The sequence below is a fragment of the Hemitrygon akajei genome, chromosome 7 (assembly GCF_048418815.1).
Source record: "Hemitrygon akajei chromosome 7, sHemAka1.3, whole genome shotgun sequence".
Taxonomy (NCBI): Eukaryota; Metazoa; Chordata; class Chondrichthyes; order Myliobatiformes; family Dasyatidae; genus Hemitrygon; species Hemitrygon akajei.
In genome coordinates this window covers 14,528,930-14,552,553 of record NC_133130.1, presented here as the reverse complement: position 1 = coordinate 14,552,553, position 23,624 = coordinate 14,528,930, and the positions used below count along the sequence as shown (strand labels likewise).

The 23,624-nt window shown below is 41.9% G+C and overlaps 1 protein-coding gene across 3 annotated transcripts in view; it reads right to left on the bottom strand.

The window, feature by feature from the left end:
• col12a1a (collagen, type XII, alpha 1a) overlaps window positions 1-23,624 on the bottom strand; it is a 367,155-nt gene that overhangs the window by 40,090 nt on the left and 303,441 nt on the right. For all 3 annotated transcript variants that reach the window (XM_073050421.1, XM_073050420.1, XM_073050422.1), the window contains 9 exons: window positions 23,270-23,428; window positions 19,575-19,652; window positions 18,400-18,486; window positions 17,876-17,929; window positions 12,721-12,816; window positions 6,259-6,312; window positions 5,607-5,660; window positions 3,784-3,837; window positions 92-163 (listed from right to left, as the gene is read on the bottom strand). In XM_073050421.1, coding sequence (XP_072906522.1) covers window positions 92-163; window positions 3,784-3,837; window positions 5,607-5,660; window positions 6,259-6,312; window positions 12,721-12,816; window positions 17,876-17,929; window positions 18,400-18,486; window positions 19,575-19,652; window positions 23,270-23,428 — 708 coding nt within the window. The remainder of the gene's footprint in view (window positions 1-91; window positions 164-3,783; window positions 3,838-5,606; window positions 5,661-6,258; window positions 6,313-12,720; window positions 12,817-17,875; window positions 17,930-18,399; window positions 18,487-19,574; window positions 19,653-23,269; window positions 23,429-23,624) is intronic.

The following is a 23,624-nucleotide window of genomic DNA, read 5'->3' as shown; positions in this document are numbered from 1 at the left end:
AAGATTCACAGTTCCTATATAGCAAATCTGCTGCAAATGAGTTAGGCTCAGTCTGGGCTAGGATATTGGATTACTTAAGAGGACCACTTACCGGTGCTCCTGCGACACCTTGCTTTCCTTGAATACCAGATTGACCAGGGGAACCTGGGTTACCTGGAGATCCCTGAAATACAAAGAAGCAGTGAATTTTAGCAATCTGGAATGAAGATGGTTGCTCTGTTCAAAATAGTTAAGTATGTGCAAGTAACTAGAATGTAAAGTTACGGACAGAGAAATCACAGATTTAAAGGTTTTCCTATGCATCACAGTCTGGTATGGAAACTCCAATGCCCAGGAATGGAAACATCTACAGAGAGTGGTGGATACCGCCCAGTCCATCGCAGGAAAAGCTCTCCCCTCCATTGAGCAGATCTACAAGGAGTGCTGCCTCGAGAAAGGAGCATTCATCATTGAAGATCCTCACCATTCAGGCCATGCTCTCTTCTCAGGCAGGAGATACAGGAACCTCAGTCCCACACCACCAGGTAAAGGAGCAGTAACTACCCTACAACCATCAGCCTCCTGAACGGGTGGGGATAACTTCACTCACTTCAACACTGAACTGATTCATCAAGCTACAGACTCACTTTCAAGGACTCTACAACTCATTCTCTCTGTGTTATTTATTTATTATTAAATCTCCACAACGTATCTTCTTTTGCACATACATTGTCCATCAGTCTTTGTTTATGTATAGTTTTTAATGTGTTCTATTGTATCCCTTTACTTTCCTGTAAATGTCTACACAAAAATAAATCTCCGGGCTGTATATAGTGACATATACATACTTTGATAAAAAATATAATTTGACTTTGACTTTCAAAATTTATTGTCAGATCATGGAGGGTCTAGTGAGGCACAGCTGACTGCATTTCTTAATGGAGAATTGAATAGGTACTTGAGGTTTAATTCAAAGCCACGGGAATAATATGGTACAGAATAGTTAATCATGAATTTTGCTTGGCAGGGTTGGTTCAGTCAGGGTATTCTGTATGGATACCAGAGACTGCAGATGGAGTAACCCAGAGCAAAGACAAATGGCAGGGCTTCAACCCAAAACATTAACCATCCCTCTGCCTCCACGGATACTGCCTTATCTGCTGAGTTCTTCCAGCAATATGATATGCTCAATACTTCTTTCTTTTCTGTAGACTTACTGTGTTCGAGATTCCACCAAGCTGTGAGGCATTTTATGAACATTAATGTAAATGGAATTGGTTTCCATCTGGAAGCAATCAGAGGCTGAAGGCCTGCACCTGCGAAAGTGTCGGCTCTACTTGGACTATTCCTGAGGAGAGCAGCTGTGAGGATGTGTCCAAGTTCACACTTTGAAAAATTAGCTTTTCTCTGGTAAAGGCCGATACATGAGGGACGTTTAAGGGACTCTTAGATAGCCACATGGATGTAAGAAAAGTAGGTTTGTAGGAGGGAAAGGTTAGATTAATCTTGGAGCAGGTTAGAGGCCAGCACAACATCGTGGGCCAAAGGGCCTGTACTGTAATATTCCACATTCTATGTTCTAAGCTAAAGATAGGAGGTCCGCAGTGGATCAACGTACTTCCCTGGAAATTGGATGATGTAGTTCATTTTCTACACTGCAGGAGGTGGTGGAAAGACATTGAACAGATTCTTAGATATGTACATGGGTGAAAGAGAAGTGGAGGGTTTTGGTCTGTGTCGGAGATTGATTGTGGAGTAAGTTAAAAGCACAGCACAAGATGGTGGGCCAAAAGGCCTGTGCCGTACAGTTCTATATGTTCTACGTTCTTTTCCTGTTCTTTACCTCTTCGTGTGTGTGGTGGGTGGTACCACTCCCTGTCAGAAGTGCATGGTGCATCAGCATTCCCATACCCAGCTTCCTCACTCTCCCACCCGGCTTTTCCATTGATTCTTCCAGCTCCAACAGCAAATCGCACTATCTGAGAGCCAAGCCACCTTTACCAATCCCACTCATTTCACATGCACATTTCCAAACAAGGTTCAGAATTCCTGATAATCAACACATGCACTGGATTCTGAGAATGCTAGGGTATCATTTATTTCCTAGGTCTTAAATAAAACTGGTATGGATTCGCCCACAGTATGGCACGAGGAAAGGTTTCCAGACAAACTACCTCTATTTCCTGAGGAGGCTGAAGACAGTTGGACTTTGCACATCCATACTCACTTCATTCTACAGAAAGGCAGTAGAGAGCATCCTAACAAACTGCATCACTGCTTGGTACGGAAACTACAATGTGGCAGATGCAAAGGCTCTCCAACAGGTAGTCAAAACTGCCCAACGCATCCCTGGCACCAGCCTTCCTGCCATCAAGGACATGTATACAGAGAGATACTGGAAAAGGGCCAGTAACATCATGAAGGATCCCACCCACCCTGCTCATGGACTATTTATCTCACTTCCATCAGAAAAGTGGTTGTGTAGCATCCATGTCAAAACCACCGGACTCAAAAACAGTTCCTTTCCCCAAGCAGTAAGGCTGATCAACACCTCCACCCACTAACCCACCCCTCCACACCCCCAACCACCACTACTTTATCATTTCCTGTCAGTCACCTTAAGTACAAACACTCCTGTGTCTGGTCTCATTTTATGGACATATGATTAATCTATGTAATATAAGCTATCTCATGGATTTATATTTATTGTGCTTTTTGGTATTTTTATTCTGATATTTATATTTTCTGCCTTTTGTGCTGCATCGCATCCAGATTAACTGTTTCCTTTACACTTGTGTACAGGGAATGACATTAAACAATTTTGAAATACCATCAAACATCACACACAAAATGCTGGAAGAACTCAACAAGCCAGGCAGCATCTATGGAAAAGAGTGAACAGTCGACATCCAGGGCCCAGACCCTTCATCAGGACAGGAAAGGAAAGGGGAAGACGCCTGAATAAAAAGATGGGGGGAGGGCAAGGAGGATAGCTAGCAGGTGATAGGTGAAGCCAGGTGGATGGGAAAGGTAAAGGATTGTAGAAGAAGGAAACTGATAGCAGAAGAGAGTGGACCATAGGAGAAAGAGAAGGAGAAATGGACCCGGGGGAAGTGACTGGTAAATGAGAAGATGAGGTAAGAGGCCAGCGTGGGAAATAGAAGAGGGGAGGGGGGAGTTTTTTTTTACTGGAATAATAAATCGATATTCATGCCATCAGGTTGGAGGCTATCCAGACAGAATACAAGGTGTTGCTCCTCCACCCTGAGGGTGGCCTCATCTTGGCACAAGAGGCAGCCATGGACCTACATATCAGAATGGGAACAGGAATCAGAATTAAAATGTTTGGCCACCAGGAAATTCTGCTTTTGGTGAAGTAATGCAACCATTTATTGTACTTGTTGCTCACTGCCACATTTTCTACTGCCTGGACAAACCTCTCTATTGCCAATCACATGAACAATCTTTGATCAGAAACCCAGTTTCACCTTCTATGGATGCCGCCTGACCTACTGAGGTTTTCCAGTATTTTCTGTTTTTGTTTCATATTTTCAGCATTCACGACTTTGTTTTGACTTATTTTTCACCAGAACTATTCACCATATGTCTCCAATGTATGTAGAGATATGTGTTGTGGATTTGCATTGATGATTTGAGGTAAGGCAGACACACTTGGCTAATTGTTCATTACTGCTATTACAACTTGAATTGTTTTAATGTGAGAATGGTTGAGTCACATTGTCAGTGTGTAACGTAAAGACATTAAACCACTGTAGTTACAGTAATTCTTAAGACATGACTTACGATTGGCCCTGGTGGTCCACGTGGACCAATTGGTCCGTCTTTACCTGGGAAGCCCTAAGGAATAGAAATATATATAATTTGGATAATATCAAAATAAGATCTTTCACTATTTTAGCATTAAGTACCCACTAAAAGTAGAGTCACAGAGCACTACAGCACAGAACAGGTCCTTCTGCTCATTAGTCCACGCAGAACTGTTTTTCTGCCCAGCTCATCACCCCGCTGCTGGAGAATCGCCCTCCATCCTCCTCCTAACCATGCACTTATCCAAGTTGCTCTTAAATTTAGCAGAGGTTCCACAACTTCTGCTGGCAGCTCGTTCCACACACGCACCACCCTCTGAGTGAAGAAGTTGCCCCTAAAAATTTCACCTTTCACTCTTAACCCATGATCTTTAGTTTTCCTTTCACCCAACCGCAGCAGATAAAGCCTGCTTGTATTTACTCTATCTATAACCCTCATAATTCTGTATTTAGTAAAGTCACAAAAATTATTTTTTTGGTGAAATTGGATGTACATTAAAAAGAACCACGATTTTTTTTTGGAGAATCGTATTGGATCTTCTAGCTACTTGTCTCATTGCCCAAGACAAAGGAAAGGGTTAAACTTAGGCAGAGATCGTTAGCAAGTGGACACATACCTAGATAGGCCTAGTATCTATTACTTCAGTGGGAACTAGGGAGCCTACCTGTAGATCGCTGGCATACAGACCCAATCAAAATCAGAGCAACAACGCGTCTTCATGATGCTGGATGTGTTGGGATACAACTTCAGTGATGTAACCTAGGGTCTCCGGGGGTTTAGGGTCTTTCAACATCAGAAACCCTCCCCCATCTGACCCAGCCATGGTTGATCAGGCCCTGGCTTGTGGCCCAGCAGCATTGATCCACGGATAACACCTCTTGATCCATGGCCGTCTGGAGGCTCACTCAACAGCTCTGTAATGGTCTTGACGCTCTTTTCTTTTCAGCCCCATAGTGCCAGGGAGAAATTAGGTTCTGCACAGCAAGCAGCTAGCAAAAACTCTACACTCCACCTCTCGATAGAGTGGATGTGGAGCAGATGCTTCCTATTTTGAGGGAGTCTATGACCAGAGGACACAGCCTCAGAGTAGAGGGGCATCCTTTTAGAACAGAGATGAGGAGGAATTTCTTTAACAAGATTAATCTGTGGAATTCATTGCTACAGGCAGCTTTGGAGGCCAAAATATTAGGTACATTTAAGGCAGAGGTTGATAGATTCTTGATTACTCAGGGCATGAAGGGATTCAGGGAGAAGGCAGGAGACTGGGGCTGAGAGGAAAAATGGATCAGTCGTGATGAAATGACCGAGCTGATTTGATGGGCCAAATGGCCTAATTCTGCTCCTGTATCTAATGGTCTATCGGCCCGCACTCTCCCCTCCTCCCCCATCATAGCTTGTGCTTGAAGCCAAATGGCCCTATTCAAAAGCAGGTAACAAATTAACTCCTTTAGTCCCTGTTCTTCCCATCCTCCCTTGATTGATGCCTAGGAACTAGCATTGAAGTGATTAAGCTTTCCATCATTAATATTATTCAGATCTACTTTGAGCAGAAGTTCAGATGTGTTGGAAGCGCCTAAGATGTTGGCAGTAATGTGCAGATGCAGAAACGATGCAGGAGCAAATGAAGAAACCTGAGAGCCTGATTTGCCTCATGGCTGTTTCTTCTTCCCTGGTCAGTATCGATTGGATTAAACCCTGGCGAAAATCTGAGCGCTCCCATTATGTAACAACATCAACAAATAAACTGGAACAGCGAGCGAACATTCAGAGAGTTTTTAATGAACTGCAAAGGCACCTACCCGTGGGCCATCTGATCCTGGTGTACCTGATGGGCCAGGCCGGCCAATTAATCCCTATGAAACAAACAAATGCTTCAATCAATCTTTGCCGGTAAAGTAAGCCCTAATTCAAAAAAAAAGTAGTTCCTGTACTCCCTATTATTCATCTGATATAGAGCATAAGACTATAGAAGCACAAAACACAGTAATACATTAGACCTTCCTTCTTCAAACACTGACACCACCTTTCCTCACAAACTGAATACCCGAGGGTATGGGCTCTTCGCATTGTTCCACCTCCAACCTTCGCAGGTGTACAGTGAGTTGTCAATAAACTTATCTAAAATATTCTAGTGCTTTCTATGTTGTGTACAATGTGTTTCAAGCTGTTTCATGGACTCAGCTTTGCAATGGATTGTAATAGGTTAGGGGATGTGTGAATGTAAGAGTTCAGCAATAACTTAAGACTGTGGCTGTGAAGCATACTGAACTATTGTACCCACCTATGCCGTACGGAAGTTCTTAACTTGAAATAACTTCAAGCAAAGATTACAAAAGTTATTGCAAATAAATACTCCTAAGTGTGCATCTATTTTGTCAGTAGTTCTGTGTTGCAGGCTCGCCAGCTTTTGCATAATTAGGACCAAGGGAAAGGGAGACAGAAAATACTCACTGCTCGTCCTGCCAACCCTGGTTCACCTGCGTCGCCTTTCATTCCAGGACGTCCCTGTTACAGAGAGAAAAAAAAAACAATCACATCAGTAAGAAAAACAAAATCGCCCTGAATTGGTCCTTGCGGTCACTGCGGTCCCACTAGTAAACTCTACAGGAAGGGGGTTTGATAGAATTAACAAGGATGAGATTCACCCAGTCAAATCTGTCCCTTCATTCAATGGCTGGTCTCTATCTACAATACATTTATTTGACTTGCCTTTAAACCTCTTACCATTCTCCATTACCATTACCGTTCTCCATTACCATTACCGTTCTCCATTACCATTACCGTTCTCCATTACCATCATCGTTCTCCATTACCATCACCGTTCTCCATTACCATCACCGTTCTCCATTACCATTACCGTTCTCCATTACCATCACCGTTCTCCATTACCATTACCATTCTCCATTACCATTACCATTCTCATCATGAAAGTCCAGCACAACACTGCTCAAGCAACTCAGCATATTGCAGGTATCAGCCTCCCCTCAATGGACTCTGTCTGCACTTGAAACTGCCTCAGTCATGCAGCCAGCATAATCGAAGACCCCACCCACCCAGGATATTCTCTCTTCTCCCCCTCCCATTGGGCAGAAGATACAAAAACCTGAAAGCACGTCCCACCAGGCTCAAGGACAGATTCAATCCCACTGTTATCATTCTCTTAAACAGACCTCTCGTACAATAAGATGTACTCTTTGTCTCACAATCTACCTCATTATAATCTTGCACCTTATTGTCAACCTGCACTGCACTTTCTCTGTAACTGTAACACTTTATTCTGTATTGTTTTCGTTTAACCTTGTTCTACCTCAAAGCACCATGTAATGATCTGATCTGTATGACAAGTATGCAAGACAAACTTTTCACTGCATCTCAGTACATGTGACAATAATAAACCAATTCCAATCCCAATCCCAAGTGTTTCAGCATTGTCACTGTTTTTTAGAGATAAGAGCTCTAAATTGCCTTATTGTTTCCAGAATTGCTTCTAAAATTGCTTCCAAATGCCTTATGTGAATTTTAATATTCTGTATCCTGCCTTGGGATTTTGTCATCAGAAGAAATAATTCAATTTAATAAAGACTACATAATAAGTCTTGTTTAGTTGCTGATCATGCAGTCAGTCAACATATTATCTACTATCATTCTGTTGTATCCTTTTGAAACATCTGGCAATGGTTTAAAAACTTAAAGACACTTTCCAAATGTGAGATTGCTGCTTCTATTTACATAAACTATGATCATATTTACAGTATGAGTGCTGCTTCCCCACTGCCATCAGATTTCTGAACAGACAATGAACCCACAAATGCTACCTCGGTATTTGTCTCCCTCCTTTTTTGCATGGCTTAATTATTTTACTTTCTTGTTTTTGAAATATACTTCTTAATTTCATTTAGTTTTATTATTATGTATTGCAACGTACTGCTGCTGCAAAACAACACATTTCATGACATAGAGTACGTCAGTGATATTAAACCTGATTCTGATTCTGTCTTGCTTTACAACAAAAGACATTGAAAAGTACAGCTTTTGTTGCAAAATGCTGTGTCAACATTTGAACCTCCTCTAAGATCTTCCCTCCTGCACAACCCTCTGTTTTTCTATCAGCCATGTGCCTGAGTTTCTTCAATATCCCTAATGTACCAGCCTCAAACACCAGCTCAGCAGCATTCACTCTCTGTGTGAAGAACTTACTGACTCAAGAAATTCCTCCTCATTGTTCCCCTTAAATATTTCACCTTTCACACTTAACCTCTGACCTCTAGTTCTAGTCTCACCCATTCGCAATGGAAAAAGCCCGCTTGCATTTACCCGAGCTATGCCCACGTAATTTTGTATACAATCTCCCCTCATTCTCCTATGCTCCAGAGAGTAACATATTCAACTTTTCCCAAAAGCTCAAGTCCTCAAGACATCCTTGTAAATTTTCTCTCTACCATTTCAATCTTGTTGATACACTATCTTTCCTGGAGGTAGGCGACCAGAACTGCACAGAGTACTCCAAATTCAGCCTTACCAATACCTTCAACATTAACTCCAACACCTGTACTCAATACTTCGAATTGTAGAGAAGACTAAAATAATCCTTTCTATAAAGTTGGAAGTTCAAAGTACATTTATTGTGAAAAGTACATGCAGTATATGTCATCATTTACTTCCCTGAGATTTGTTTTCAGACGGTCACTTGAAGATTCAAAGTACATTTCTTATCAAATGTATGCAGTATACAACCCAGAGATTCTCCTGCCCGCAGACAGACACCAAACAACACCATGGAGCCCATTCAAAGAAAACGTCAAGCACCCAAAGAGCAAAAAAAAAAGATCAAGATGCACATTTATAGTAAGTACAAAGAAATATAATAGAATCAATGAAAAACTGCACATAGGAAAGACAGACAAGCAACCAATGTGCAAAAAGGCAAATTTACCAAATAAAAAACAAACAAAATAATAATATAAATAACTGATGTGTAAATATTGAGAAGGTGTTGTAGAGTCCTTTAAAGTGAGTCCGTACTGAAGGTTGTGGGAAGAGTACTTTAAAATAAATGGAGGAGGCCATAACATTTTGACTTTACTTGTTATGATTTCTCAGATAAAAAGTTTCTCGGCTTGTGAATGCACTATTCCCTTTATTCTATTCTATTCTTGCCTGTTCAAATGGTCTCATACGGTAACATCCCAATGTTGGTATAAAGACAAGCATGTTCCAGGTTGTTAGAAATGATTCTGTTTAAAGAGGAGGGTTGATAATACTGGGGTAAAGATAAATTTTGTGACCTTTAAAAATAATGTGGCATATCAAATTTCTTAAAAGTGATTTTAGGATTGCTTGCATCACCGTCTGCTATGGAGGGAGGGGCCATTGCACAGGATCAGAAAAAGATGCAAGAAGCTGTAAACTCAGTCAGCTCCATCACTCCACTAGCCTCCCTGGCATTCAGGATATCTCCAAAAGGCAACATCCATCATTAAGGAACCCCATTGGCCAGAAAATGCCCTTTTCTCATTGCTACTATCAAGGAGGAGGTGCAGAAGCCTGAAGATACACCCTCAATGCTTTAAGTACAGCTTCTTCCTTTCAGCCATCAAATTTTTGAGTGGCCAATGAACCCATGTACACGGCCTCACTATTTTTCCTCTGTTTTTGCAGCACTTACTTAATTTTTACACACACACATATTTATTTATATTTATTTATTTTATTATGTATTTATATTCATTTTATTTATTTATATTTATTTACTACTGTAACTTATAGTGTTCATTATTATGCATTGCAATGTACTTCTGCTGCAAAACAGATTTCATGACATATACCAGTGATATTAAACCTGACTCTAGTTAACATATATGGTCACTTTAGGCAAGCCAGTTTGTACCTAAATTATTATTGCTACACTTGTGAGAAGTTAGCAATCAGAATAAGCTGCTCTGATCTTTGAGATTAGTTTGTTGGCCCGGCTTTCACTTGTGTCTTTCATTGCCAACAGATCTTGTCTCACTAAAGCCTCAAAGCCCATGGAGCAGAGCCATGGATGAAGTAGCAGATTGTTGAAAGATTAACTGAAGCTCAGGGGTAAAGTAGTCAAGACCCAGCCAAACTCTACCTTACAAAGTTGCTAAAAAGCCTAAGGCAGCAAAACATTTTTCTTTTGCAGTGGATGGAGCAACGAATCGACATACTGTAAAATCCACCCTGAAGCCAATTTTGTTTTAAAATCTATTCGCAACTCACTACATTCAAGGTACATAGGGAAAGACGGAATAGGTTAAGGGTGACACGAGATGCTATAGATGCTGGAAATCCAGAGGATCACACACAAAATGCTGAAGGAACTCAGCAGGCCAGGCAGCATCTAGAGAAAAGAGTGAACAGTTGACGTTTTGGGTTGAGCCCTTTCATCAGGACTGGAAAGAAAAGATGAGAAGTGGGGGGAGGGGTGGAAGAAGTACAAGTTGGTAGGTAATAGATGAAACTGGAAGGGGTGAAGTAAAGAGGTGGGAGGTTGATTGGTGAAAGAGATAAAGGGCTGGAGAAGGGGGAATCTGACAGGCGTGGGTAGAAGACCATGGGAGACAGGGACAGGGAGGAGGACCAGAGGGAGAAGAGGGTAGGACTGTATTCCCTGAAGTGTAGGAGAATGAAGGGAGATTTGATAGAGGTATACAAATTTATTAGGGGTATAGACAATTTAAGTGCAAGCAGGCATTGGAGGATCAGTGGGGGAGACGGTCATCAGCTGTAACTTCCTCAGTGTTATCATTTTGGAGGAACTGTCCTGGACCCAACATGTAAGTGCAGTTATGAAGAAAGCACAACAGTGCCTCTACTTCCTTGAGTTTGCAAAGATTTGACATGACATTTGAAACTTTGGCAAACCTCTATAGAGGGGTGGTGGAGCAGCCTGGTATGGAAACACCAATGCCCTTGAATGGAAAATTCTACAAAGTAGTGGATCTGGTCCAGTCCAATGTGGGTAAAGCTCTCCCCACCACTGAACACATCTACATGAAACATTGTTGCAGGAAAGCAGCAATCATCAGAAATCCCCAGCACACAGGTCATGCTCTCTTCTCGCTGCTGCCATCAGGAAGAAGGTACGGGAACCTCAGGATTCAGAGCACCAGATTCAGGAGACGTTATTACTCCTATGCCATCAAGCTCTTAAACCAAAGGGGATATATTCATTCAACTTCATTTGCCCCATCATTGAAAGTTTTCCAGAAACAATGGACTCACTTTCAAGGACTCTTCATCTCACATTCTCAATATCTATCACTTATTTACCTATCTATCTATTTATGTATTTATTACCGGTATTTCTTTATTTTTGTATTTGCACAATTTGTTCACTTTTGCACACTGGTTGAATACCCAGGTTGGTGTGGTCTTTCATTGATTCTATGATGGTTATTATTCCATTGTGGATTTATTGCGTAACCCCACATGAAAATGACTTTCAGGATTGTATCTGGTGACATATATGTAATTTGATAATAAATTTACTTTGAACTTTGAGCTGTCTTAGTTAGGCTGGTAGCACCATGCCAGCCTCTGGTTGGGGACACACATATATACACATAGATACACACACATACATATAATTGTAGGAAGGATTTCTACAGAAAAGAGCTTTTCTCTTTGGAGCAGAGGAGGATGGAAGATATCTTGATAAAGTTATACAAGAGAATAAGAGCCATGGATTGAGTAGACAGGCGGAGACTTTTATCCAGGGTGGAAATGGCTAATAGAAGGGGGTCATAATCTTAAGGGGATTGGAAGAAAGCACAGGGGGTATCAGCAGCAAGTTCATTATACAGAGTGGTGGGTGTGTAGAACACCTTGTCAGGGTGGTGTCAGAGGCAAATACATTAGCGGCATTTAGAAAAATGGAGGACTATGTAGCAGGGAATGGTTAGATTGACGCTAGAGTTGGTTAAAAGGTCTCACAGCATTGTGGGCTGAAGGGGCTATTCTGTGCTGTACTGTTCTGGGTTCTTTGTTGCTTACAGTAAATGTTTATGTACTGTACTGCTGCAACAAAACAAATATTCAAGATTCAATACAGTTTAATGTCATTTCGAGCACACCAATGTAAAGGAGAACGAAATAATTGTTACTCTGGATCCAATGCAGAACAGAAAAAAAACATAATAAAATAAAGAACAGAATAATAAAAAAACACAATAAATATAAATACATAAGATAGCTTCTATATGTAGACTGATTGTATGTCCATAAACTGATGGCAGGCACAGGGGTGTGTACAGAAGGTGAGGGATATGAAATGATAAAGTAGTGGTAGTTGGGGTGTGGAGGGGTTGGTTAGTGAATGGAGGTGTTAATCAGCCTTATTGCTTGGGGAAAGTAACTATTTTTGAGTTGGGTAGCCCTGGTGCTGATACTACTCAGCCTCTCCTCTGATGGGAATGGAACAAACAGTCCATAGGCAGGGTGGTGGGATCATTTATGATGTGATTGGCTTTTTTCTCTGGCACTGCTCTGTACATACTGTGCATCTTTGATGGTCTGATTCTGAATGCCCAGTGTATGGTTGTAATTCTCCACCCGTTAGTCAACATGAAAATGGACAAATACAAAATTGAAATTGTGGTCTTCACAAGCCACACAATAAGTCCTCAATTTTCATTCAAAATTTATATTTCATCAACACTTTATCACAGAAAAATGTGCAGCCACACATTTGAATTTCTGGACAATATTTCAATTTGAACATTTGCGACATCAACAAAGATTGTAATATCCTTCCAAGGCTGGTGAGGTTTGAAAGCAAACTCTATTACAAGTAATGGCATTGATACAATAATGCAGATTTAATCAGTTTACAACATCATAAGCTGCCAGCAATCTCTAAGTGAGGTAGGAATAGGAAAGAAGACTTACTGGTTCTCCTGGGAGTGACAGTCCATTAGGACCCTGAGGACCTGGCAGTCCTTGTGGACCTGAAGGACCTGGCTCACCACGAGGACCTAATGGACCCTGTGGAAAGATAGTTAAGAATTTTATTATTTTTGAATTCTGAATGGCAAACAAAAATAAATCTGTTGTTGTTATTGCAGCCATCTGTATCCATTACATAATTGCATAAATTGATCCAAAGCAAACATGCATAAATTTCACCCAGCTATCCATCAAGCACATAGAAATTCTAACGGCTCAGGAGGAAAGTATGTCAATCAATGCTGAACAGAACCAGCTAACCAGAATCAATCCATGATCTGTGGTGAGTTCACTGATTGGCTTCTATTATGAGAAAATGCTGAAATCGATTCACACTCAAAGGCTCCTCCACAAAGAAACTCAGGAGCACCAATTTTCTGGGAGTACACATCACAGATGATTTCACCTGGTCGCTCAATGCCACTTCTTTAGTCAAGAAAGCCCAGCAGCATCTCCACTTCCTGAACAGATTGAGGCAAGCAAGGCTCCCCGACACCCTCCCCAACCAATTTTTACAGTCTGCAGCTGCATCACCACTTGGTACGGGAATTCTAAGGCATCTAAGTGCAAGACCCCACCAAGGATTGCAAGGACTACGGAGTCTCTCTTCCAACCTTCCGAGATACTTATCAGTAGCACAGTGTACGCAGGGTCCTTAGCATTGTCAAGAGTCCCTTCCCATCCATCCCACAATCTCTTTGACCCCCCAACCATCAGGTAGGAGGTACCGTAGCATTAGGACAAAAACTATCAAGATGGGAAGTAGCTTCTTCCCCACACTGTGAGACTACTGAACTCCCTGAACCAGTATACCGTATACATTGTGACTTGTGTCACAAATGCCTCTTATGCTAATTGTCAATCTTCTGCAATATAATTTTTCGTTAGTTTATTTATGGTAATATAATTTGAAATGTTGCGTGTGATTTTTATGTACTGTGTTGTTCACCATGGCCCAGAAGAATATTATCTCATTCAGTGGTACACATGTGTACAGTTGAATGACAATAAACTTGAACTTGTTCTACTACAAGCAAATAGTTGTTTTGTTTTCATGAACTTAATTAGGGGATAAATATCAGCCAGGCCGCCAAAGGGAATAGCTGGCTTTCCTTTGGACAGCATTGTGAAATCTTTTACATCTCACTGAGGGAGATGCAGATTTATTTATTACACTTAAGACCATAAGATATTGAAGCAGAATTAGGCCATTCGGCCCATTGAGTCTACTCCACCATTTCATCATGGCTGACCCATTTCCTTCTCAACATCATTCTCCTGCCTTTTCTCCATAACCTTTCATGCCCTCTGCTTTTTATCTACCTTCACTTTAAATGTACCCAATGTCTTGCCCTCCACAGCTGCCTGTGGCAATGAACTCCATAGATTCACCACCCTCTGACTAAGGAAATTCCTCCTCATCTCTGTTCTAAATGGACGCCTCTCTATTTTGCAGCTGTGCCCTCTGGTCCTAGACTCTTTGACCCAAGGAAACATCCTCCATCTAGCCTTTCAACATTCAAGAGGTTTCAATGAGATCCCCCTCTCAGTACATTGAAACTTACAGTGAATGTGTCTGTGTGAACAAGGATGTGCTGGGGGCAGCCCACAAGGGTCAGCACGCAGTCCGGCGCCAACGCAGCATACCACAATGCTCGGCAGAACAACACAGAGCACAACAAAACAACAAAGGCCCGCTCCTCCCTCCCACCACCTAAACACACATGCACATACGCAGAGCTCCAAATCGCAGGACAGCTGTATTCGGCCTCCAGCCTCCAGTGAAGACAGCAACCTTAGACTGGTCTAATGCCTCATCCAATTACACCACTTCCAGCAGCGTGGTGTAACTCTGTTCTTCTCTTCTCCCGATGATGTCCAGAGAAACTGATGATGAATTTCCACTTTCTCCCAGGGCAGAAATGGTTAATACAAGGGGCACAGTTTTAGGGTGATTGGAGGAAAGTGTCGGGGGGGATATCAGATTTAAGTTCTTTTTACACAGAGTGGTGGGTGTGTGGAACGTTCAGGACGTTCATAGAGACATTTAAGTAACTTTTAGATTGGCATATGGATGATATAAAATGGAGGGCAATGTAGGAGGAAAGGGTTATATTGCTCATGGAGTAGGCTATAATGTTGGCACAACATCCTGGGCTGAAGGGCCAGTACTGTTCTACACTCAGGGGCCACTTTATTAGGTATATCCGTACACCTGCTCATTAATGCAAATATCTCATCAGCCAATCATGTAGCAGAATCTCCATACATAAAAGCATGTAGACATGGTCAAGAGGTTCAGTTATTGTTCAGACCAAACATCAGAATGGGGAAGAAATGTGATTTAAGTGACTTTGAGTGATTGTTGGTGCCAGATGGGGTGGTTTGAATATCTCAGAAACCGCTGATCTCCTAGGATTTGTGCACACAACAGTCTCTAGAGCTTTATAGAGAATGGTGTGAGAAACAAAAATCATCCCGTGAGCAGCACTGCTGTGGGTTAAAATGCCTTGTTAATGAGAGAGGTCAGGAGAATGCCCAGAGTGACAGGCTGACAGGGAGGCGACAGTAGCTCAGATAACCACATATTATAACAGTGGTGTGCTGAAAAGCATCTCTGAACACACGGCACATTAACCTTGAAGTGGATGGACTACAACAGCAGAAGTCTATGAACATATGTTCAATGGCCCCTTTATTAGGTTTAGGAGTATTCTGATAAAGTGGCTACTGAGTGTAATTTGTGATTTGGTCTTCACTGCCTTCTGTGGTAGAGAATTCAAAGGGTTCACCATATTCTGGGTGAAGACATTTCTCCTGATCTTAGTTCTAGGTTCAATGAATGGGGAAGATAGGAGCCTCAACTACAGATTCCACTCCATGGATCAGGTAGAAAATATGTTGCCTTTGGAACACTGGCTTTTATAAATCAATGTACTGAGTACGGGAGTTGGGATGTTATGTTGAAATTGTATAAAACATTGGTGAGGCCTAATTTGCAGTATTGTGTCCAGTTCTGGTTGGCTAGCTACAGGAAAGATATCAATCAGATTGAAAGTGTATTGAGAAAATTTACAAGGATGTTGCCAAGACCTGAGGGTCTGAGTAATAGGAAACAGTTAGGAATTTATTCCTTGGAGCATAGGAGAATGAAAGGAGGTTTGACAGAGGTATACAAAAATATGAGGGGTATTGATAGGGAAAATGCATGCTTTTCCCACTGAAGTTAGATGAGTCTAGAACCAGGGGTTAAGAGTGAAAGGTGAAATGTTTAAGGAAACATGAGAACTTCACTCAGAGGATGATAAAAGTGTGGAATGAACTGCCAGCAGAAGTGGTGGATGCAGGTTTGATTTTTAACACTGAAGGCAAATTTGGGTAAGTATATAGATAGAGGGGGTATGGAGGGCTATGGTGTCAGGGCGAGTTAGTGGGACTAGGTAGAAGAAGAGTTCAGTATGAACTTGATGCCCTATGACAATGACTCTATGGAGTCAATGTTGGACAACAGTGAAGCAGGCCTTTCAGCCCATCATGTCAATGTGACCATCACACCTATCTTTTCCAATCCTACTTTCCATCTTTAATTCCACATCGATCTATGCCCTAATCATTCAAGCACCTGTCTAGATGCCTCTTAAGTGTGGTTACTGTTCCTGCCTCCACTATGTCTGAAACTTCACACCATTGAATTATGGAGGAAGATTAGAAACCACATCTGCCTCTGTATAACATTAATTGACATACTGGTTCAGTTCAAGTCCAAGCTTATTGTTGTCTAACTGTACGTATATATAACCAAATGAAGCCATGGTGCACCCACACAACATATACCACACACAGTGCATAAAACAGAATATATTACATCTACAAATAGATTAATAAAATATTATTCAAAATGCATGGAGTAAAGTGAGCTCTTCTGTACCGTAAACACCTCACTGTCCTAGTGACGAGACCGTGGTTGGTGACAGGATATTCATTAGTCTCACAGCCTGAGGGAAGAAGCTGTTACCGGTCTGGAAGTTCTAGTCTTGATGCTCCTGTACCTCCTTCCTGATGGTAGTGGGTCAAAGCGATTGCGGGATAGGTGGTAGATATCCTCAACAATGCTTTAGGCTCTTCCTACTAAAATTTGAATCTTTGGCTGGGCTGGGATTTGTATTTTTGGTATTCATTCTGCAAGATTTGGCCTTTGCTGACAAGGTTGATAGTCACTGGTCATATCTATTTGCAGTTGAGAAGGTATGTCATGTACAACTGAATAGTGCACTCAGCTATATTCAGGAGGCAGGTCGAAGTTAATCATGCCAGTGGATCTGGAGTCACACATAGGGCAGATAACATAAGATCCAAAGACACAGGGAGTTAGGTTTAGTAAGTTGTGGGCATGCTTAGATTTCTCCAAAATCCAGATTATTGGCTGAAGTTAAGTTCATAGCTATCGTAGAAGGATTGGGATTTGCATTTAGATTATTAAATCAAGTTCTTAGGTTATCAGTGATATCAATCAACTACAGTTACATGGAACTGGGTGGTAAAGTTAGCTGAAATAAAATTGTCTGTTGATGCTCAACAGATGCTGGAATCTGATGTTTTTAATCCAAAGTTGTTTCAGAAGTCAGGAGAGAGGCACAAAACCTTTTGCTTTACAATTGTTTTATTAAGAGCTAACAGAACAAAAAGAATTGGATTAGGGCAATAATGGGAACATCTCTTCTTATTCCCCATAGATAAGAGACATTCTATTCAAATTTTCATTTCAGAGTTAACCAATCGTTTAGCCCCTATTCAGATTTTGCAGCACCAGAGAAGCTCCCAGAATGACACAAAGAACTGTAACCACAAGAGGACACACTGAGCATTTGTATATACATACTGTGACCACTAAGGAGCATACTAAATAGTTATATGTATATCGGAAGTTATATAAAATACAAGCAGGAATAAATTGTTAAACTGCAAAGAAAATAACAAATATGCATTCTAATACAACACAGAAGACTCCTGAGTGCCCTGGAACTAAAGTCAGCATCATTTGGTATCTGAAGCAGAGAGATGAAAAGAAAGATAGAAGTTTTTTTTAAAAAATACCTACAGGTAATCCATTTAAGCCTCTTTCTCCTCTTGGTCCTTTGCTACCAACTTGACCCTGTCAATGAGAGAAAACATCACAAAATCATTCTGTTTTTATTTTTCTCTCTCTTACCCCGGCTCATAAAGATTGCCAGTAATGGGAACACTTGAAATAGTAAGTTTGATATGTTAGACAGAAGTCTATTTCTTTACACAGCAGGACAATTAATAACTGCAGACATACTTTATGTCTAAAACTGCTGTATCAATATATTAATTTTATTTAACTATAGAACTATTATGGTTAATACTCTCCCTGTTTAAATGTAAGTTAAGTTCAATGCTATATCTTTTTCTGTCTAGAAATCCTTACAAGACATTTCTCATGATAATTGTGTTGGAAATCTCTCCCCACTGTCTCTTTGCCCCATGCTCTCTCTCCCTCTCCCCTCTGCCCACCCCCCCTGTCTTCCCATGTATCGTCAGGATTATGTGAGATCTTCTGATAATATAAGGAGGATGAGAAATGAACAAATATTTTCTTACAGCTGGTCCGGGTGGTCCTGGAGGCCCAATGCTATCTTGAGAACACGTGCAGGCATGAGGAAGGGGCGGGCACTTTGCCTCATCTCGCTGTAAAATAAAATAGACACCATCCAATTATGGCATTAAGCATTGCAAAACAGTAAGTTTCACAAAAATAATCAATCAAGTGGAACACATGGGATCACGAGTGAGTCAAACAACCACTTGAAGAAGCATGCATAATGCTAGACGACCCATCAGTTAACTTCACCCCCGCTCTGCCTGTGGCTGAGTCTGTGGATCCTCCATAATGCTTTAATCACTTACAAAGCCACAGAATCAAGTCATCCTTAGCCACAAGGAAAAGACTGAGGTCAACACTATCACCGAATCAACGACAATTATGCCACTGACAGCTAATTCCTCTTCTAGCTTCTGCTCAAGATGGCGCCAAGACGGTGGTCTCCATTGAGATTGTGCCTCACAGTTAGTACAAAGAGAAGCTTCCTTAAGAGTGTTATAGCTGAGATACGGGGTGGCAGTGATGATAAGTTCCCACTACTTATTAAACGCTCCCAGTAGCATGTAACTTAAATAGCTTCTGACAACCAAGTCTAGCTCCTGGCCTTCACGAGTGGCTTAGCTACTAAGCCTGATAGGAACCGCTTCTAATGACAAGAGAAGGGGCAAAGCCAGGTTACTGGCACCTTAAAACCAGTTGCTTCAGGCAGATGGGTCTCATCAGCTGTGGGTGGCAGCTCACCGAGGAGAAGGAAAACTCTGATCTCAAATCTCTGCTGGCTTGCCACTAGACACTCTCATGGGGAAAGCTTTGGGAATAAAACGGGAGGAGAAGTCCAGACCTGGAGTCCCTAAGGCATTGAGTTCAATCTTGACTGGCAACTTCTGTGATGCTGCTGGTGCCAAAATGTGTTGGCCTCTGCCATTCCTTTAGATTCATCAGCTGTGCGGGGAGGGGGTGCCTGCTACCTGGGCAACAGCTTGCTCTCCATATCATACTGCCCTAGCTTGAGGGATGGTTTCAGGGACAGAGAGGGAAATTAGGTGTCAGGTTAGGGTTTAAGGATAGATTTGTAGGGGAGTTAGAGATCAGATTAGGTTAATGTTGGTCTGTAGAAAACAGAAACGGCAGCAAGTAACCAGATTCTGTTGCTTGCATGTTAGCAGCTACTTACCATAGATGGGATGTCACAGCATTTGTCTCTCATGGCCCAACCCAGACTGCAGATGATGTCAAAACTTTGGATCTCAAACTAGAATTGAGAGAGATAAAAATTATTTTAATGACGTCAAACACAGTTGTTATAGCTCTATAAAATGTATTTATTTATAGATACAGTGCAGAATAGCCCCTTCCAGTCCAAGGAGCTGTGTTGCCCAGCAACCTACCTATTTAAACCTAGCCTAATCACAAGTCAATTTACAATTCTAGTAGGTGAATTAACCTATTAAACCATATGGTCTTGGACTGTGTGGAAGGAAACGATCTCCTGGAGAAAACCCATGCAGTCATGGGGAGGATGTACAGACTCCTTACAAATGATGGAAATGAACTCCACACTCTGACACCGTGAGCCCTAACAGCATCCAGCTAACCTCTACACTACCGTGGTGCCCCAAATTGCAGCATTGATTAGTCCACCTTTGGAGTATTGTATGCAGTTCTGATCACAACGTTATAAAACGTTGAACGTGGATGTTGGTGGGGAATTCAGGAAAGGAACATTTTGTGCTGTGAAATAAAAGGACGGTACGGTAACGTAAGCTAGCATAACGCTTTACAGCGCTGACGATTAGGGTTCAACTCCTGTCGCTCTCTGTGAGGAGTTTGTACATGTTCCCCATGGGTTTCGTCTGGGTGCTCGGTTTTGTCCCACGTTGAAAAGACATACGCTTTAGTACGGTGAGGACAGGTGTACAAGATGATAAGCGCCATAGATCGCGTTTCCAGGGCAGAAATGGCTAAGACAAAGGGCAGAGTTTTAAGATGATTGGAGGAAAGTATAAGGGGGATGTAAGAGATAAGTGAGTGATGGGTGGGTGGAACTCCCTGCCATGGGTGGTGGTAGAGGCAGATATATTAGCAGCTTTTAGGAGACTCTTGAATAGGTACATGGATAATAGAAAACTAAAGGGTTTGGTGGGAGGGGTCAGATTCACCTTAGAGTAGGTTTAAGGGTAGGCACTACATTGTGGGCTGAAGGGCCTGTGTTGTACTATTCTATGTTCTATTTCAGCACTGGAAGCACGGTGACACTTGTGGTCTGTCGAGCACATCGCAGACTGTGTTAGTGATTGACGCAAATGACAATTCCACTATATGCTTTGGTGTGACAAATGAGGATAATCTAATCTAAAAAATTTCTACGCATATATCACCACCCATTACCACTAATGCATAGAGGCACATTGTAGATCTGCTCCATCTCATTCAACCTCCTCTTGGTTTTATCTGTGGACACTGAGTGAGCTAACAGTGAAGAGACAAAGCAAGAAAGCTTTGATAAAAAGGGTAGAGAGTTGTAGAGTTGTGTTGCATCTTGATACCCATACGATCCAAAGTGAAGAATGAGGCTGAAAACTCGTTGCTTAAGATGAAGAGATACAGAGCAGAAAATGAACAAGAAAGAGGAGCCAAGCAAGGAGAACAAAGAAAAAGAAAGAAAAAGCTGTCCTGGTCATCTCATTGTCAAACTTGAGGCAAAAAAAAATTCCTCTGATAACAATTAACCTACAAGAAGAGTCAGATTCCAGTGTTCACCGGCATCTTGGTAATTATATAAAAGTACAAGCAAGAGAATGAAAGTTAAACTATAAGGAAAATAACAATTCCAAACCCTAATCCAGCCTTTATTCTTATTCTAGATGTTCCAATTTCCTGAAAGTAACATCTCAAATTCTAGGAGGAACCCAGCAGGTCAGGCAGCATCTACGGAGGGGAATAAACAGCTGACATTTTGTGCGGAGAACCTTCATCAGAACTGAAAAGGAAGGGAGAGGGTGCCAGAGTAAGAAGGGGATGGAGAGAAGAGGTGAAGCCAGATTGCTGGGGGGGTGGGTGGCGGTTAAGCAGAAAAAAGCAAGAAACTGGGAAGTGATAACTGGAAAAGGTAAAGGGCTGGAAAAGAAGGAATATGATTGGAGAAGAGAGTGGAGCATGGGAGAAAGGGGAGTGGAGGGGCAACAGGGAGTGGTGACAGGCAGGTGAGTTAAGAACCAGATTGGGGAATAGAAGAGAGGAAGGGGTAAAAATTACAGGAAGGTAACATTGATATTCAGGTTGGAGGCTACCTAGAATGAATATGAGCTGTTGCTCCTCCACCTTCCATCGTGGGAGAAGAGGTGGTCATGGACTGACATGTCGCAGCTGGTATGGGGATAGGATTTAAAATAGTTGGCCACCAGGAATTCTAGGCTAATACAGTGTGAGCCACAGGGAGAAATGAGAGTAATGAAGAAGATTTCAGTATGGGAGGGAGCAAACCTGCCATCTGATATCAATCACTGATGGATACTCTGTAGGTATTGAATCTGAAACTGAAGGTAAGGAGAAAGGACCTAACTTCCCTCAGATGTCATTTAAGCTTCCACAATTGTTAAGAAACAAAATGTAAATCTATGGCCGTGAGGGGTTGCTGACATCTGAGGATTAAATACAATAGTAAGTGTGAATCCATATGGGCTGGAGCAATGAAATCTGGAGATAAATGCTATTCACCACCATCATTATGTGCCCGTGTCATATGACATGTGTGATCATGGTCTTTGACCATGATTGTTCTTGGCAAACTTTTCTAAAAATGTTTTGCCGTTGCCTTTTTCTGTGCAGTGTCTACACAAAATGGGTGACCCCAGACATTATCAATATTCTTCAAAGATTCACACACAAATTGTTGGAGGAACTCAGCAGGTCAGGCAGCATCGATGGAAATGACAAAACAGCTTTGGGCTGACACTTTCTTCAGGACTGAGAAGGAAGGGGGACGATACATAGTAAAAAGATGGTGAGAGGGGAAAGAGACTAGCTGGAAGGTGATTGGTGAAGCCAGTTGAGTGGGAAAGGCCAAGGGCTGGAGAACAGAGAATCTGATAGGAGAGAAGAGCTAACGATAGGAGAATGGGAAAGAGGACGGAACCCAGGGTGAAGTAATAGGCATGTGAGAAGAAGTGAAAGGTCAGAGTGGGGATTAGAGGAAAGGGGTGGGGGGGAATTGTTCACTGGAAGGAGAAATCGATAGTCATGCCATCAGGTTGGAGGGTACCCCGACGGAAGATAAGTTCTTGCTCCTCCACCCTGGGGCTGGCCTCAGCCCCAAGAGGAGGCCATGGATTGACATGTTGGAACATCTTCAGAGATTGTCTAACATCTGTCAGTGGTCACATATCGTGGTCTTGTGATCTGCACCAGCTGTTCATCTGACCATCCACCACCTACTCCCATGGCTTCACGTGACCCTGATCGGGAGGCTAAGCAGATTGCTCAAGGGCGACCTGCAGGCTTGTGGAGGGAAGGAGCACCTTACACACCCTCTGGTAGAGATGCACTGTACCTTCAGCCTGTCACCCAATGCTTTTAACACTGAAATTTACATTACAGCACAGCAGCAGCACACACTAAAGACAGGAGGCTTGGAATAAGCAGCCAATGTGTCAGGTCGAGACCCTTCATCAGGATTCGGCCCAAAAGTTTGACTGTTTATTTCCCTGCCTGAACTGCTGAGATGCTCCAGTATTTTGCTGTGTATTTTTCTGGATTTCTAGCTTGGTGTGATTGGGGATTGTGGATTGTGGATTGTGGATTTTCTGGATTTCCAGTTTGGTGTGATTGTGGATTTTTCTGGATTTCCAGTTTGGTGTGATTGTGACTTACAGCAGCAGACTTGCCCTTTGGACCTCTGGCTTTAGCCATTTTCCCGAAGTTTTCATATCCACTGGTTGATATATTGCCAGGAGGATTTGCCTGCTTCTCTTCGATCTCTTGACAGTCCACAATCAATTTAACGCTGTTCTGATTCACCATAATATGAACCTGTGAAGGAGATAGTAAAGAAAAAAGTTAGTTGGGTACATCTTCCACATTGTTAATTGGAAAATTTTCTTGCAGTTACACGATGACAGATTAATTGAAGTCTATGTTCCTTTCATCCCATGGGGTTTTAATTTTCAGCAGCTAATCATTCTTTGCCCTGAGCTCTGCAATTACAATATCATATTTCGCTTTTGTA